The 13,648-nt window shown below is 46.1% G+C and overlaps 1 protein-coding gene across 1 annotated transcript; it reads right to left on the bottom strand.

The window, feature by feature from the left end:
• Window positions 1-8,555: 8,555 nt before the first annotated feature.
• On the bottom strand, window positions 8,556-13,429 carry LOC133424557 (shaker-related potassium channel tsha2-like). The gene is made up of 2 exons (XM_061715230.1): window positions 12,230-13,429; window positions 8,556-9,455 (listed from the first exon to the last, which is right to left on the bottom strand). The coding sequence occupies exons 1-2, from the start codon at window positions 13,427-13,429 to the stop codon at window positions 8,556-8,558; spliced, it is 2,100 nt and encodes a 699-aa protein (XP_061571214.1).
• Window positions 13,430-13,648: the final 219 nt, after the last annotated feature.

Raw genomic sequence — 13,648 nt, 5'->3', positions numbered from 1 at the left:
ACGCTAACCCTGGGGAGCTAATGCTAACCCTGGGGAGCTAATGCTAACCCTGCTGAGCTAACGCTAACCATGGGGAGCTAACGCTAACCCTGGGGAGCTAACGCTAACTCTGGGGAGCTAATGCTAACGCTAGTTCCCCAGGGAGCTAACGCTAACCTTGGGGAGCTAACGCTAACCCTGGGGAGCTAACGCTAACCCTGGGGAGCTAACACTAACCCTGGGGAGCTAATGCTAACCCTGGGGAGCTAACACTAACGCTAACCCTGGGGAGCTAATGCTAACCCTGGGGAGCTAATGCTAACCCTGCTGAGCTAACGCTAACCCTGGGGAGCTAACGCTAACCCTGGGGAGCTAACGCTAACCCTGGGGAGCTAACGCTAACTCTGGGGAGCTAATGCTAATGCTAGTTCTCCAGGGAGCTAACGCTAACCCTGGGGAGCTAACGCTATCCCTGGTGAGCTAACGCTAATGCTAACCCTGGGGAGCTAACGCTAACCCTGGGGAGCTAACGCTAAAGGCTCAGTTATGCTTCTGCGTCAAAATGGCGCCGTGCCTTTGGCGTGTGGTTTGGATCGACGCAGAGGACACGCCGTCACATGCGCCGTCAGTGACGTGCACCTCCCGAAAATTGTAACTACGCGTCGAGGAGACGCCGAGCACACGCAGACCGAGAGGGCTGTGATTGGTTCGTTTGAAAGCGAAGCATTTCCGGTTTCCGGTTTGAAGCAGTAGTGAACTTCCAGGGCTCTTTTCTTCGTTTATGTGTGATTTTTTTTGTTTTTTGCACAATAGTTGTCCTTATTTCTTTGATTCACTGTGACCGGAAAAAGTCGGATAAATCATTTAGGAAAAGATCGCTAACTAGTGGCCGCGGGGGGTACTGCACCGCGACCAAATGGAGAGACGGAGAAGTCTGAAGGTTCAGCACGGCGTCACGGCTGCGGCGTGTGCTCTGCGTTGGTGTGACGCAGAAGCTTAATTCAGCCTTAACCCTGGGGAGCTAATGCTAACCCTGGGGAGCTAACGCTTACCTTGGGGAGCTAACGCTAACCCTGGGGAGCTAACGCTAACCCTGGGGAGCTAACGCTAACCCTGGGGAGCTAACGCTAACCCTGGGGAGCTAATGCTAACCCTGGGGAGCTAACGCTAACCCTGGGGAGCTAATGCTAACCCTGGGGAGCTAACGCTAACGTTCGCGTTCTCCATATCCGTTACAAATTTCCTAAACAGGAAGTGACATCACACCCAGCATGAACCACAAAGCGTGAAAGTCTGTAAACTCACCTGTCAGGACCAGTTTCATCCCTCCGTCCTCCATCTCTCCGTCCCTCCGTCCTTCCTTTGTCCCTTGATCTGTCCGTTCTTCCATCCATCTATCTCTCCTCCAGTCAGACATTAATCCATCTTCAGTTTGTTTATATTCCATCAGTCTTTGTCACTAAGCTCCTCCCCCTCAGCAGCAGATCTGTGTGCTGATTGGACGCTGGACTCCAGGTGAGCCCCAAAGGTCACGGGGTCAGGGGTCACGTGACCTGATCCTGTCCTGCTAGCAGCTCCAGCAGTTTTCCATCTCATCTTTCTGTTCTTTACGCAGATCTAACTTTTCTTTTGTTACAGGAAGTTGGAACTGGATCTTTGTGGATTAAAACTCTAAATAAAACTCATTGTTTTGACTTTTTCTTTTAACTGAACTTTAAGTTCTTTTCAACGATGAAGCCTGAATGTTCAACGTAACCTTTAAAAGATGAAGATGCTGAATTTAAACGGTCCTGAAGCAGAATCTTCTTCAGTATCAGCGTCTCAGGAGAAAAACATTTGAGAGGGGAAGATTTTATTTTTATTGTGCACTTCGAGAAAAATATCGAAATGTTGAGATTAATGTTGAAATACAATTTCAAGAATAAAGTCGAAATTTCGTGAATAAAGTCGGAATGTCGAGAATAAATTTGAAATACATTTAGACTTTTTCTTGAAATTGTACTTCGACATTAATCTCAACATTTTGACTTTTTTCTCGACATTTCAACTTTTTTCTCGACATTTGGACTTTTTTCTCAAAGTGCATAATGAAAAAAAAAAATCTTCCTGCTCTAAAATATTATTTTTATTTTTATCTCCTGCCCTAATACTCTTCCGTATCTTCAGAGATGGATAAATGTTTCTTTAAACACTAATGTTTTGACCCTCCCAGGCTGCCGTACAGGAACACAGCGTTTCCTTTCACATATGAAGGATTTTCTTTTTTATTCTCTTTTTTAAACTAATTTCTACGACGGAGTATTAGGGCCAAACTAAGACAAAATACATTGGAAATTACGAGAATAAAGTCATAATTTATGACAAATCTAACAGAAAGAGCACGTATGTCTTTTGTGTAAAAGGAGCTGTCTGGTCTACTGTAGTATAGTATAGTATAATAATAATAATAATAATAATAATAATAATAATAATTATAGTATAGTATAGTATAGTATAGTATAATATTCACAAGATGCTCAATATTCCTCATTTTAAGACTGCTCTTCCTGTTAGAGTTCTCATAAATTACCACTTTATTCTCATAAATTACCACTTTATTCTCATAAATTACCACTTTATTCTCGTAATATTATGACTTTATTCTCGTAATTTTACGACTTTATTCTCATAATATTATGACTTTATTCTCATAAATTACCACTTTATTCTCGTAATATTATGACTTTATTCTCATAATTTTACGACTTTATTCTCGTAATTTTACGACTTTATTCTCGTAATATTACGACTTTATTCTCATAATTTTACCACTTTATTCTCGTAATATTATGACTTTATTCTCATAATTTTACGACTTTATTCTCATAATTTTACGACTTTATTCTCGTAATTTTACGACTTTATTCTCGTAATATTATGACTTTATTCTCGTAATTTTACGACTTTATTCTCATAATATTATGACTTTATTCTCATAAATTACCACTTTATTCTCGTAATATTATGACTTTATTCTCGTAATTTTATGACTTTATTCTCATAATATTATGACTTTAATCTCATAATATTACGACTTTATTCTCGTAATATTATGACTTTATTCTCATAATATTACGACTTTATTCTCGTAATATTATGACTTTATTCTCATAATATTATGACTTTAATCTCATAAATTACCACTTCATTCTCGTAATATTAAGACTTTATTCTCGTAATATTACGACTTTATTCTCCTAATTTTACGACTTTATTCTCGTAATATTACGACTTTATTCTCGTAATATTACGACTTTATTCTCGTAATTTTACGACTTTATTCTCATAATTTTACGACTTTATTCTCGTAATTTTACGACTTTATTCTCGTAATTTTACGACTTTATTCTCATAATTTTACGACTTTATTCTCGTAATTTTACGACTTTATTCTCATAATTTTACGACTTTATTCTCGTAATTTTACGACTTTATTCTCCTAATATTACGACTTTATTCTCGTCATATTATGACTTTATTCTCATAAATTACCACTTTATTCTCATAATTTTACGACTTTATTCTCGTAATGTTACGACTTTAGGATTTTTTTTGTCTTAGTTTGGCCTTAACTCTCTTAATTTCACTGTTAACAGCAGAAAAACTACAATTATTTAAATACATCTTCCCTTTTTCTATATTCTATCTATCTCTACCAGGACTCTAACACATAGAGGATGGGACTATGAGGACTGATGGGCTAATGGGGGTCCCTCTACAGTTCTGCCCCCACCCTAGGGTCCTGCCCCCCCACCCTAGGGTGCTGCCCCCCCACCCTAGGGTGCTACCACCCCCCCAGGGTCCTAACACCCCCCCGACCCGTCCGTCTCCCTGTAAGTCCAGGAGGATCTGCAACAACATGGACGCCTCCACAACATGGTGGTTTCACCGTCCGGCCCGGTTGCCATGGAGACTGCATCTGCTGGGGAGCTGCAGTGCGCCGGCGCGGCCACCAGGGGGCGGTGTTGGCTAGGAGATGGAGGTGGAGGAGAAATAAACCCCTCTCCTGCACTCCACTCAGGATATTAACAAAAATATTTGTCTTATTTCTAGTTAAAATGTCTCATTTTAGTAAAAACATCTCATTACACTTAAAACAAGACTCATCACTGGAAAAAAACAACAATTTTCATCTGTTTCAAGTAGATTTTCACTTAAAATAAGTAGAAAAATCTGCCAGTGGAACAAGATTGTTTTGCTTGTAATGAGAAGATAAATCTTGTTCCACTGGCAGATTTTTCTACTTATGTTAAGTGAAAATTGACTTGAAACAGGTGAAAATGGTCAAATAAAACAAAATTTTGTCGACATTTCAACTTTTTTTATACAATTTTTGACTTTTTGTTTTCAAAATTTCAACTTTTTTCTGGACATTTTGACTTTTTTTCTGTAGATTTTGACTTTTTTCTCAAAATTTCAACTTTTTTTCTCGACATTTCGACTTTTTTCTCAAAATTTCGAGAAAAAAGTCGAAATTTTCACCTGTTTCAAGTAGATTTTCACTTGAAATAAGTAGAAAAATCTGCCAGTGGAACAAGATTTTTTTGCTTGTAATAAGAAGATAAATTTACCTGAAACAGTTGAAAATTGTCAAATAACAAGTTATTTTTCTGGTAATGACTCTTGTTTTAAGTGTAATGAGATTTTTTTGACTAAAAATGAGACATTTTAACTAGAAATAAGACAAATATTCCTGGTAAGATTTTGAGTTTTTGCAGTGTGGTCTGACAGGAGTTAGTAAGCCCTGCTTCAGGTCTCACAGGCTTCAGTGTGCCCTCCTCCTCGTCTCACAGGCTGCTCTACTGGAGCTTTTCCACCAGCACCTACTCAGCCCGACTCCACTCGTCTCGGTCTCGTTTCTTTTCCCCCAGATCAGAAGTAGGTGACGTTGGAGCGAAGCTGCTACTCGATTGTGCAGCTACTTCGGCTATTGTTGGTCCTTCACCGCACGATCATCACTTTTTAACTTATTCAGTTTGTCTCTGCGCTGCTAAAGAGTCCGTTCGCTTCTTGTCCAGATACCTCTGTTATTTGACCAATATATCCATTCTTTTTCAATGTTTGAATCCAAATTACTAGTTTAGTTTTGTATAAAACCTCCTGAGTGGAGGATCATAAAAGGGTAATAATAATAAACCTCGGCTTCAGCCTAAACCTTTCCGGTGCCATTTAAGATATTGGACTATTTTTATGTTGTATTATGTTGTATATAAATGGACTGAAATAAAAACTCAAAATCAATCAAATCAAGAGTCCGTTTGTAGCTTTGAGCAGACGTGGACTGAGAAGCTCCTGGTATATTCTTTCATTCCTCATGGCCTCATCCAGCTCTCTCTAGAAATGTTCTGGGTCTCTGGAAAGCGTCTAGAGACTTCTGTTGTAATAGATGCTATATAAATAAAATTGAATTGAATTGAATATTTTCCTCAGCCACCAGGTTTAAGGTCTCCACCACGTAACAGATTTCTGTGCTGCCATTGATCTTCGAATAAAATGAAGCTCCGTCAGAGTCTCTTTCTCTGATGTCACATCCTGACTCAAGGCTGGATTCTGGTTCTGCAAGAAATTGACGCCGAGCCTACGCCGCAGGTTGCACCGCGTTGTGCACCCCACGCCGCAGCCCACACCGTGCCTGACGCTCCTCCCACAAACTGTAACTAGGCGTCAAGACGTCGCAGACCCATGCATTTCCGGTTTCCGGTTCGTGAAGCAGTCGTGAACTTTCAGCCTCTTTTCTTCTTGCATGTGTTTTGTTTTTTTGCACAATAGTTGTCCTTATCTTTTTGATTCACTGTGACCGGAAAAGTCGGATAAACCATTCAGGAAAAGATTGCACCCCCCTAGTGCTCTGGGGGGTACTGCACCACGGAGAAATGGAATGACGGAGAAGTCTGAAGGTTTCACGACGGAGTCGCGGCAACGGCGTGACGGCAACGGCGTCGCGGCAACGGCGTGACGGCAACGGCGTCGTGGCAACGGCGTCGCGGCAACGGCGTCGCGGCAACGGCGTCACGGCAACGGCGTGACGGCAACGGCGTGACGGCAACGGAGTCGCGGCAACGGCGTGACGGCAACGGCGTGACGGCAACGGCGTCACGGCAACGGCGTCACGGCAACGGCGTCACGGCAACGGCGTGACGGCAACGGCGTGACGGCAACGGAGTCGCGGCAACGGCGTGACGGCAACGGCGTCGCGGCAACGGCGTGACGGCAACGGCGTCGCGGCAACGGCGTCGCGGCAACGGCGTGACGGCAACGGCGTGACGGCAACGGCGTGACGGCAACGGCGTCGCGGCAACGGCGTCGCGGCAACGGCGTCGCGGCAACGGCGTGACAGCAACGGCGTGACGGCAACGGCGTCGCGGCAACGGCGTGACGGCAACGGCGTGACGGCAACGGCGTCGCGGCAACGGAGTTGCGGCAACGGCGTCGCGGCAACGGCGTCGCGGCAACGGCGTCGCGGCAGCGGCGTTGCGGCAACGGCGTCGCGGCAACGGCATCGCGGCAACAGCGTCGCGGCAACGGCGTCGCGGCAGCGGCGTGTGTTCTGCATCGGTGTAGCGCAGAACCATAATCCAGCCTTCAGACGTCTGACTCCAACCCCCCGACCAATCGGTGGCCTGGAGTGTGATGACATCACAGCTCGACTCAGCCGCTTAGAACCTCGGCAGAAAAGTATCTACACGTTAGACCCCTGGTGGAGAAGAACCAAACCGAGTGGAGGAGACGAGTAGGTGCTGGTGGAAAAGCGTTATTACTGTTCTTCAGAAGGAGAAAATTAAAAAGTTAGAAGTATTGCTGACAGAAAAAGACTTAGGAATTCAAAAAGACCTGTGGAACTCTGAGCAGAAAGCAGACGTAGTCGGCCACTGGTCATCGTCGGGTGTTCACAACGGCCCAGAAAACCCACATCATATTGGCGAGCCAGCTAGGAGGGAAAACAGTCTCCTGGGGATCGAGCTCTCGCCTGCAGTCCAGACCCAGGGCCCTAAACCCAGGTATGCAACACAGATAGGGAACTAAACCGAGTGGAGGAGAGTCGAGTAGGTGCTGGTGGAAAAGAATCATAAGAGTAGTGCTGGGCGGTATGACCAAAAATTTATATCACGGTATTTTTCAAAATTATATCGGTTTCACGGTATAACACGGTATTTTTTTTTTCATGCACAATTGGGTGTTAACCACATTTTCTAATGATTTGGAAAGGAATTGCTGCAGTAAATTGGCTTAGAATGGCCTATTTTACTGTCATGAGGAGGAAATATTGTAGAAAAACATTAATGTCCACACTTTTACTGTCAAATCAAATAAATTTGATTTAGGCTTTTCAAAGAAAAAAATCTTTTGCAAAATTACAAAGTAGAAAATATTTATTGAACATAAAAAACTGAACATTTTTTAATTTCCAGCATTATGTTGTTTTGGTTCCACCTCCTGGTGAATGTTGGTAAAATTTTTATGTGGTTAGTTTTTGGTTGGCCAACGATTTATGTTTGTGGTGCAACCGTTACGGGACGGAGCGGCCAGTCTATTTCCTTATTTTACAGCGCCGTTATTAATTGTTAGTTTTTTTCCCACTTATTCCACCAAACACCGAAAGTGTTTTTTTGCCATTTTCAGCCGAACAATTTGGGTTACGGAACAATTGGTGCATCACTGCTGCTAAACAGTCCCCTCACAAACAGTGTGCAGTGCGGCGGAACGCAGAATTACTATTGCAACAACACATCATCAGTAGGGTAAAACTAACCTGTCTCACGACGGTCTAAACCCAGCTCACGTTCCCTATTAGTGGGTGAACAATCCAACGCTTGGTGAATTCTGCTTCACGCGGGGTTCCCAACGTTGTGTACGCTACTGTACAAACTCACCGGTATTACGGTATATGAAAAATTCATATCATAAGAAAAATAAACACCGGTATTCGGTATGAACCGGTATGAACCGGTATACCGCCCAGCACTACATAAGAGTTTACTTGTTTGCAGGAATCCTGCTCGCCACCTCAACCAGCCGCATCGCGCCTCCCAAATCACTCTGCACCTGCATGAGTTAGTAAAAGTAAACCTGAAATCTGCTACTGGACGACTAACGACTGTTTCTACAAGACGATAAAGTGCTACTCTGCTTTTCTGCTTCCTGCTGACGGGATGGAAGACGTTTCAGTTCATAGTCCCTTTTCAAAGGTGATGAACGAGCGTTTTGGAGGACGACCCAGGTCCTATTCGGGGGCAGGAATCCCCGGGCCGGCCCTGATTGGTCCACCAGGTGGCGTCGTACCTGCCTCTACCGCTACTAACTACTACTACTGTCATTTAACAGACGCTTTTATCTAAAGCGACTTCTGAGACACAAATGGAGCAATTCTTCTTCTCCATCGTTTACAATCCAGGTAGATTCCGGCTCAACTTTCCAGCTCGAGTCAGCTTCGTTCTCTTCACCGGAGCCGAGGACCCGGGGGGAAGTGAACCAGAGCCTGCAGCGCCCCCTAGTGTCTGGTGGAGTCCTGACTCCCTCTAGGATGTGGATCCCCCGGGTCAGACGGTGGTCAAACGGCCCGTTCCGGCCTTGTAAGGGCTGCAGTTGGTGAACTTGAAGGAGTCAGCGTCGTCCTCGTCCTCCAGGTAAAGGTTCTGGTCCGGCGAGGCTCGGCCGCACCGGAGCGGCGAGGCTCCTAGCGGCGGCGGTGACAATGGCGGCGACGGCGGCGGCTGGCCGCAGCTCACGTGGGTGAACTGCGGCTGCTCCTCGCCCTCCGTCTCGCGGTGGTAGAAGTAGTTGAAGTTGGACACGATGACGGGCACGGGCAGCGCGATGGTCAGCACGCCGGCGATGGCGCACAGCGAGCCCACGACCTTCCCGCCCACGGTGACCGGACACATGTCGCCGTAGCCCACCGTCGTCATGGACACCACGGCCCACCAGAAGGCGTCGGGGATGCTGGCGAAGCCCGAGTGCGGGTCGTCGGTCTCGGCGAAGTAGACGGCGCTGGAGAAGAGGATGACGCCGATGAAGAGGAAGAAGATGAGCAGCCCCAGCTCGCGCATGCTAGCCTTCAGCGTCTGGCCCAGGATCTGCAGCCCCTTGGAGTGGCGCGACAGCTTGAAGATGCGGAAGACGCGCACCAGGCGGATGACGCGCAGGATGGCCAGCGACGTGGCCGGCTGCTGGCCGGCCCCGGCGCCGCCGCCGCGGTGCTCGGCCAGCTCGGTGCCCAGCGTGACGAAGTACGGCGCGATGGCCACCACGTCGATGGCGTTCATGGGCGTCCGGCAGAACGCCGCCTTGCTGGGCGACGCCAGGAACCGAACCAGCAGCTCCAGGGAGAACCAGACGATGCAGAGCGTCTCCACCACGAAGAAGGGGTCGGTGACGGGGCTGCGCGCCCCCTGGGCCTCGGCGCCGCCCGGCGTCAGCTGATCCAGAACGCTGGAGTCCTGACAAACACAAGGAAACCGGACCATATTACACCGGTCATGAAATCACTACAATGACTGCGTTTCCATGCAGTCAATAACCCTTTTAAAAACCGAATATTAGCAATAACCCGGTTTTGCATGGCAAAATTATTTTAACGTGCAAAAATGTACGCTTTTAGCAGCATCCTGAACGCATTGGGAGAACTTTGGGGCCTCACCACTCGCACACCGTTACTCGAAAAATTCTGAACCCATTTAGAAAGTTGTAGGCCCTGAATTTAACTACAGTCCTGTGGATTTTCAGAGCGATCGCACAAATAGTTTTTGCACGAAGTGCAAAAACATTTCCAAATTTCCAAACTAATGGGGAGATTTTACCATGTAAGTGAATGGGGCAGCATTTCACACTGTGGGTGGGAGGAGGTTCGAAAAAAACCCAAATTCACCTTTTTTCTGAATCACGTATCTTTCTCATACTTGCACGTAGAAATGTCATTCAAACTTCAAAACGGAGGAAAACTTCTCTTCTCTCTCTGAACCTCCAAATCAGTTTTTTCCTAAAATGTACACTTTTCAAGATATGAGCGCTCAAGCGAGGACTGGAAATCACTTTTTTTGTCAAATTTAGAGTGAAGCTCTAATTTTTTAGAGTGGGAGGGACAGTAAAAAAATTACCTTATTTTTTATTTGTAACTCGAGCTCACGGCCAAACCGTGAAAGCTGGACAGATAATTTTTGGTCAGAATGTAGACATAGGTGTTGGGATTCATAAAATGTGACTTTGACAGGCGGGGTATGCACAAAATTTAAACGGGGAGGGTAAAGCTGCGCCAATTCCTGCCTCGGTCTCCATTTACTGTAATATAATCAAAAGTTTTCTTCAAAAAAATCTCACTTTGTTTTCGAACTGCCGTTACTAACACATTTTAAGGAATATCTGTATAAAATTAAGATTGTCAGAATCTGCCAGGTTCTGTGTCTCTCACGATGTCTTTGTTTTTCTGCTAAGAGCTATGGTTTTCTCACAAATCGGAGTTATTTGAGAACTTGTCACAAGGCAAAATCTGGGTTTTTCTCACAGCCAACCTGGAAGGTTCTAAAGTCAAGGTTCTTGTTGCCGGGGCAACCAGAGCTCAGCTGCTGACTCATTCAGCCAGAACTGGTCACATGACCCAGTTAGTACAGACTTCATATACTTTAACCTGGAAAAAGGAGAAATCTGAACCCTGACCTTTTGACCTCAGATGAACACCAGTCCTCCTATATTATTATTATATATATGAATATTTACATTTGTATATTATATATACAAATTAGCCCCGCCCCTTCTTCTGATTGGCGGATATGTGATATTCCAATAACCTTTGAATGGTTTGACATAGAGAGTCATGGGTGGTATTGAATTCTTGACGTTCATTGGTGCAAATAAGCCCCGCCCCTTCTTCTGATTGGCCGACATGTGAGTTTTTGACCTTTATTGACTGCAAAATGCAATAATGTACACAAATGTGCAGCAGCCCGCCGTGGCACTCTCGAAATTTCTGCGAAGAAACTGTCTAGTTTAATTATAGTATTTTTACCTCTTTTCTTATCATTTTATGTCATTTAGGGGGGATGATCTCCGCGAATGAGATGAACCTGCTGGACTTTACAGCCCTTAGTTTTCAGCAACTTGTGCTTTTTATTATTTTACCTTCTTTTCTCATAATTTTATTTCATTTTATTTCTTATTTACTGTCTAATTATGTCTTGCCGCCTTTGGTGTTGATGTAAAGCACTTTGAATTACCGTGTGTTGAATTGTGCTCTATCAGGGATCAGCAAGCCACGGCTCTTTAGCGCCGCCCTAGTGGCTCCTGGACCTTTTTTCTTTTCTTTTTTCTTTTTTTTGTTATTTTTCTGTTATTTTTTTTCTTTTCTCTTTTTTCTTCCTTTTTCCTATCCTTTTTTTATCTCACCATTTTGACTTTTTTTCTCAACATTTCGACTTTTTTCTCGAAATTGTGACTTTTTTCTCGAAATTTTGACTTTTTTCTCAACATTTCGACTTTTTTTTAACATTTTGACTTTTTTCTCGACATTTAGACTTTTCTCGACATTTAGACTTTTTTCTCTAAATTTTGACTTTTTTCTCAACATTTCGACTTTTTTCTCGAAATTTCGACTTTTTTCTAAACATTTCGACTTTTTTCTCAACATTCCGACTTTTTTCTCGACATTTTGACTTTTTTCTCGAAAATTTGACTTTTTTCTCGACATTTCGACTTTTTCTCAACATTTCGACTTCTTTCTCAAAATTTTGACCTTTTTCTTGACATTTTGACTTTTTTCTCAAAGTTTTGACCTTTTTCTTGAAATTTTGACTTTTTTCTCAACATTTTGACTTTTTTCTCAACATCTCGACTTTTTTTTAACATTTTGACTTTTTTCTCGACATTTAGACTTTTCTCGACATTTAGACTTTTTTCTCTAAATTTTGACTTTTTTCTCAACATTCCGACTTTTTTCTCGACATTTTGACTTTTTTCTCGAAAATTTGACTTTTTTCTCGACATTTCGACTTTTTCTCAACATTTCGACTTCTTTCTCAAAATTTTGACCTTTTTCTTGACATTTTGACTTTTTTCTCAAAGTTTTGACCTTTTTCTTGAAATTTTGACTTTTTTCTCAACATTTTGACTTTTTTCTCAACATTTCTCCTTTCGCCATTTGTCTTCATTCTAAGGTATATACAAGACTTTAAATTTTTTGCGGCTTCAGACATATTAGTTTTTTGTGTTTTTGGTCCAGTACGGCTCTTACCTTGGCTAGCCTTGCCAGCGACCCGTTGCCGGCCCGCCGCGGCCCCCCGTCCCGGAACTCGGGCAGCGTCTCCAGGCAGAAGATGACGATGGAGATGAGGATGACGGTGACGGAGACGATGGCGACGGCCCGCGCGGCGGCGGAGCTGTCCGGGTGCTCCACCAGCAGCCACACCCGCCGCTGCAGCGCGTTAGCCGGCAGCGGCCGCGGCTCCTCGCGCAGGAAACCCTCGTCCTCCCTGAAGGCGTCCACCACGTCGGCCCCGAGCTCGTAGAACTTGATCTCCTCCAGAAACACGTCCACGGGGACGAGCGCGGGCCGGCGCAGCCGCCCGCCGGACTGGTAGAAGTACAGAACCGCGTCGAAGCTGGGCCGGTTCCGGTCCAGGAAGTACTCGTTCCGCAGCGGGTCGAAGTAGCGCATCCGTTTCCTGGGGTTCCCCAGGAGGGTTTCTGGGAAACGGTTCAGCGTCCGGAGCTGCGTCTCGAACCGCAGCCCCGCCACGTTGATGACCACGCGCTCGCAGCAGTCCTGGGGGGCCGGAAACTGGTCCAGAACCAGGTCCTGAGGGTCCTGGGGGGCCGGAAACTGGTCCAGAACCAGGTCCTGGGGGGCCAGAGCCGGGTCCTGGGGGTCCTGGGGGGCCGGAAACGGGTCTTGGGAGTCCCGCGGGTCCTGGGGGCCCAGAAACTGGTCCTGGGGGCCCAGAAACTGGTCTTGGGGCCCCAGAAACTGGTTTTGGGGGTCCTGAGGGGCCAGAAACTGGTCTTGGGGCCCCAGAAACTGGTCTTGGGGCTCCTGGGGGCCCAGAAACTGGTCTTGGGGGTCCTGGGGGGCCAGAGCCGGGTCCTGGGGCCCCAGAAACTGGTCTTGGGGGTCCAGAAACTGGTCTTGGGGGTCCTGAGGGGCCAGAAACTGGTCTTGGGGCCCCAGAAACTGGTCTTGGGGGTCCTGGGGCCCCAGAAACTGGTCTTGGGGGTCCAGAAACTGGTCTTGGGGGTCCTGAGGGGCCAGAAACTGGTCTTGGGGCCCCAGAAACTGGTCTTGGGGGTCCTGAGGGGCCAGAAACTGGTCTTGGGGCCCCAGAAACTGGTCGTGGGGGTCCTGGGGCCCCAGAAACTGGTCTTGGGGGTCCAGAAACTGGTCTTGGGGGTCCTGGGGGGCCAGAACCTCCGCGGGCACCACCTTCATGTCCGGCTGCCCCCCCCCCCGGTTGCGCCGCTGAGGTCCGGACTCGGCGTCACGTTCGGCGCATTTTAATCCGGCGCCGCGCTGCCCGCGCTGACGTGCACGCCCTGGTGGAACACACACACACACACACACACACACACACACACACACACACACACACACACACACACACACACACACACACACACACACACACACACACACACACACACACGTGTT

The sequence above is a fragment of the Cololabis saira genome, chromosome 23 (genome assembly GCF_033807715.1).
Source record: "Cololabis saira isolate AMF1-May2022 chromosome 23, fColSai1.1, whole genome shotgun sequence".
Taxonomy (NCBI): domain Eukaryota; kingdom Metazoa; phylum Chordata; class Actinopteri; order Beloniformes; family Belonidae; genus Cololabis; species Cololabis saira.
This window is presented reverse-complemented; position numbering and strand designations above follow the sequence as displayed.

Coding starts and splice junctions, on each gene's coding strand:
- LOC133424557 (XM_061715230.1), bottom strand. CDS start 13,429: ATGAAGGTGGTGCCCGCGGAGGTTCTGGCCCCCCAGGACCCCCAAGAC. Junction 9,456..12,229: donor GGCTAGCCAAGGTAAGAGCC/GTACTGGACCAA, acceptor TGTGTTTGTCAG/GACTCCAGCGTTCTGGATCA.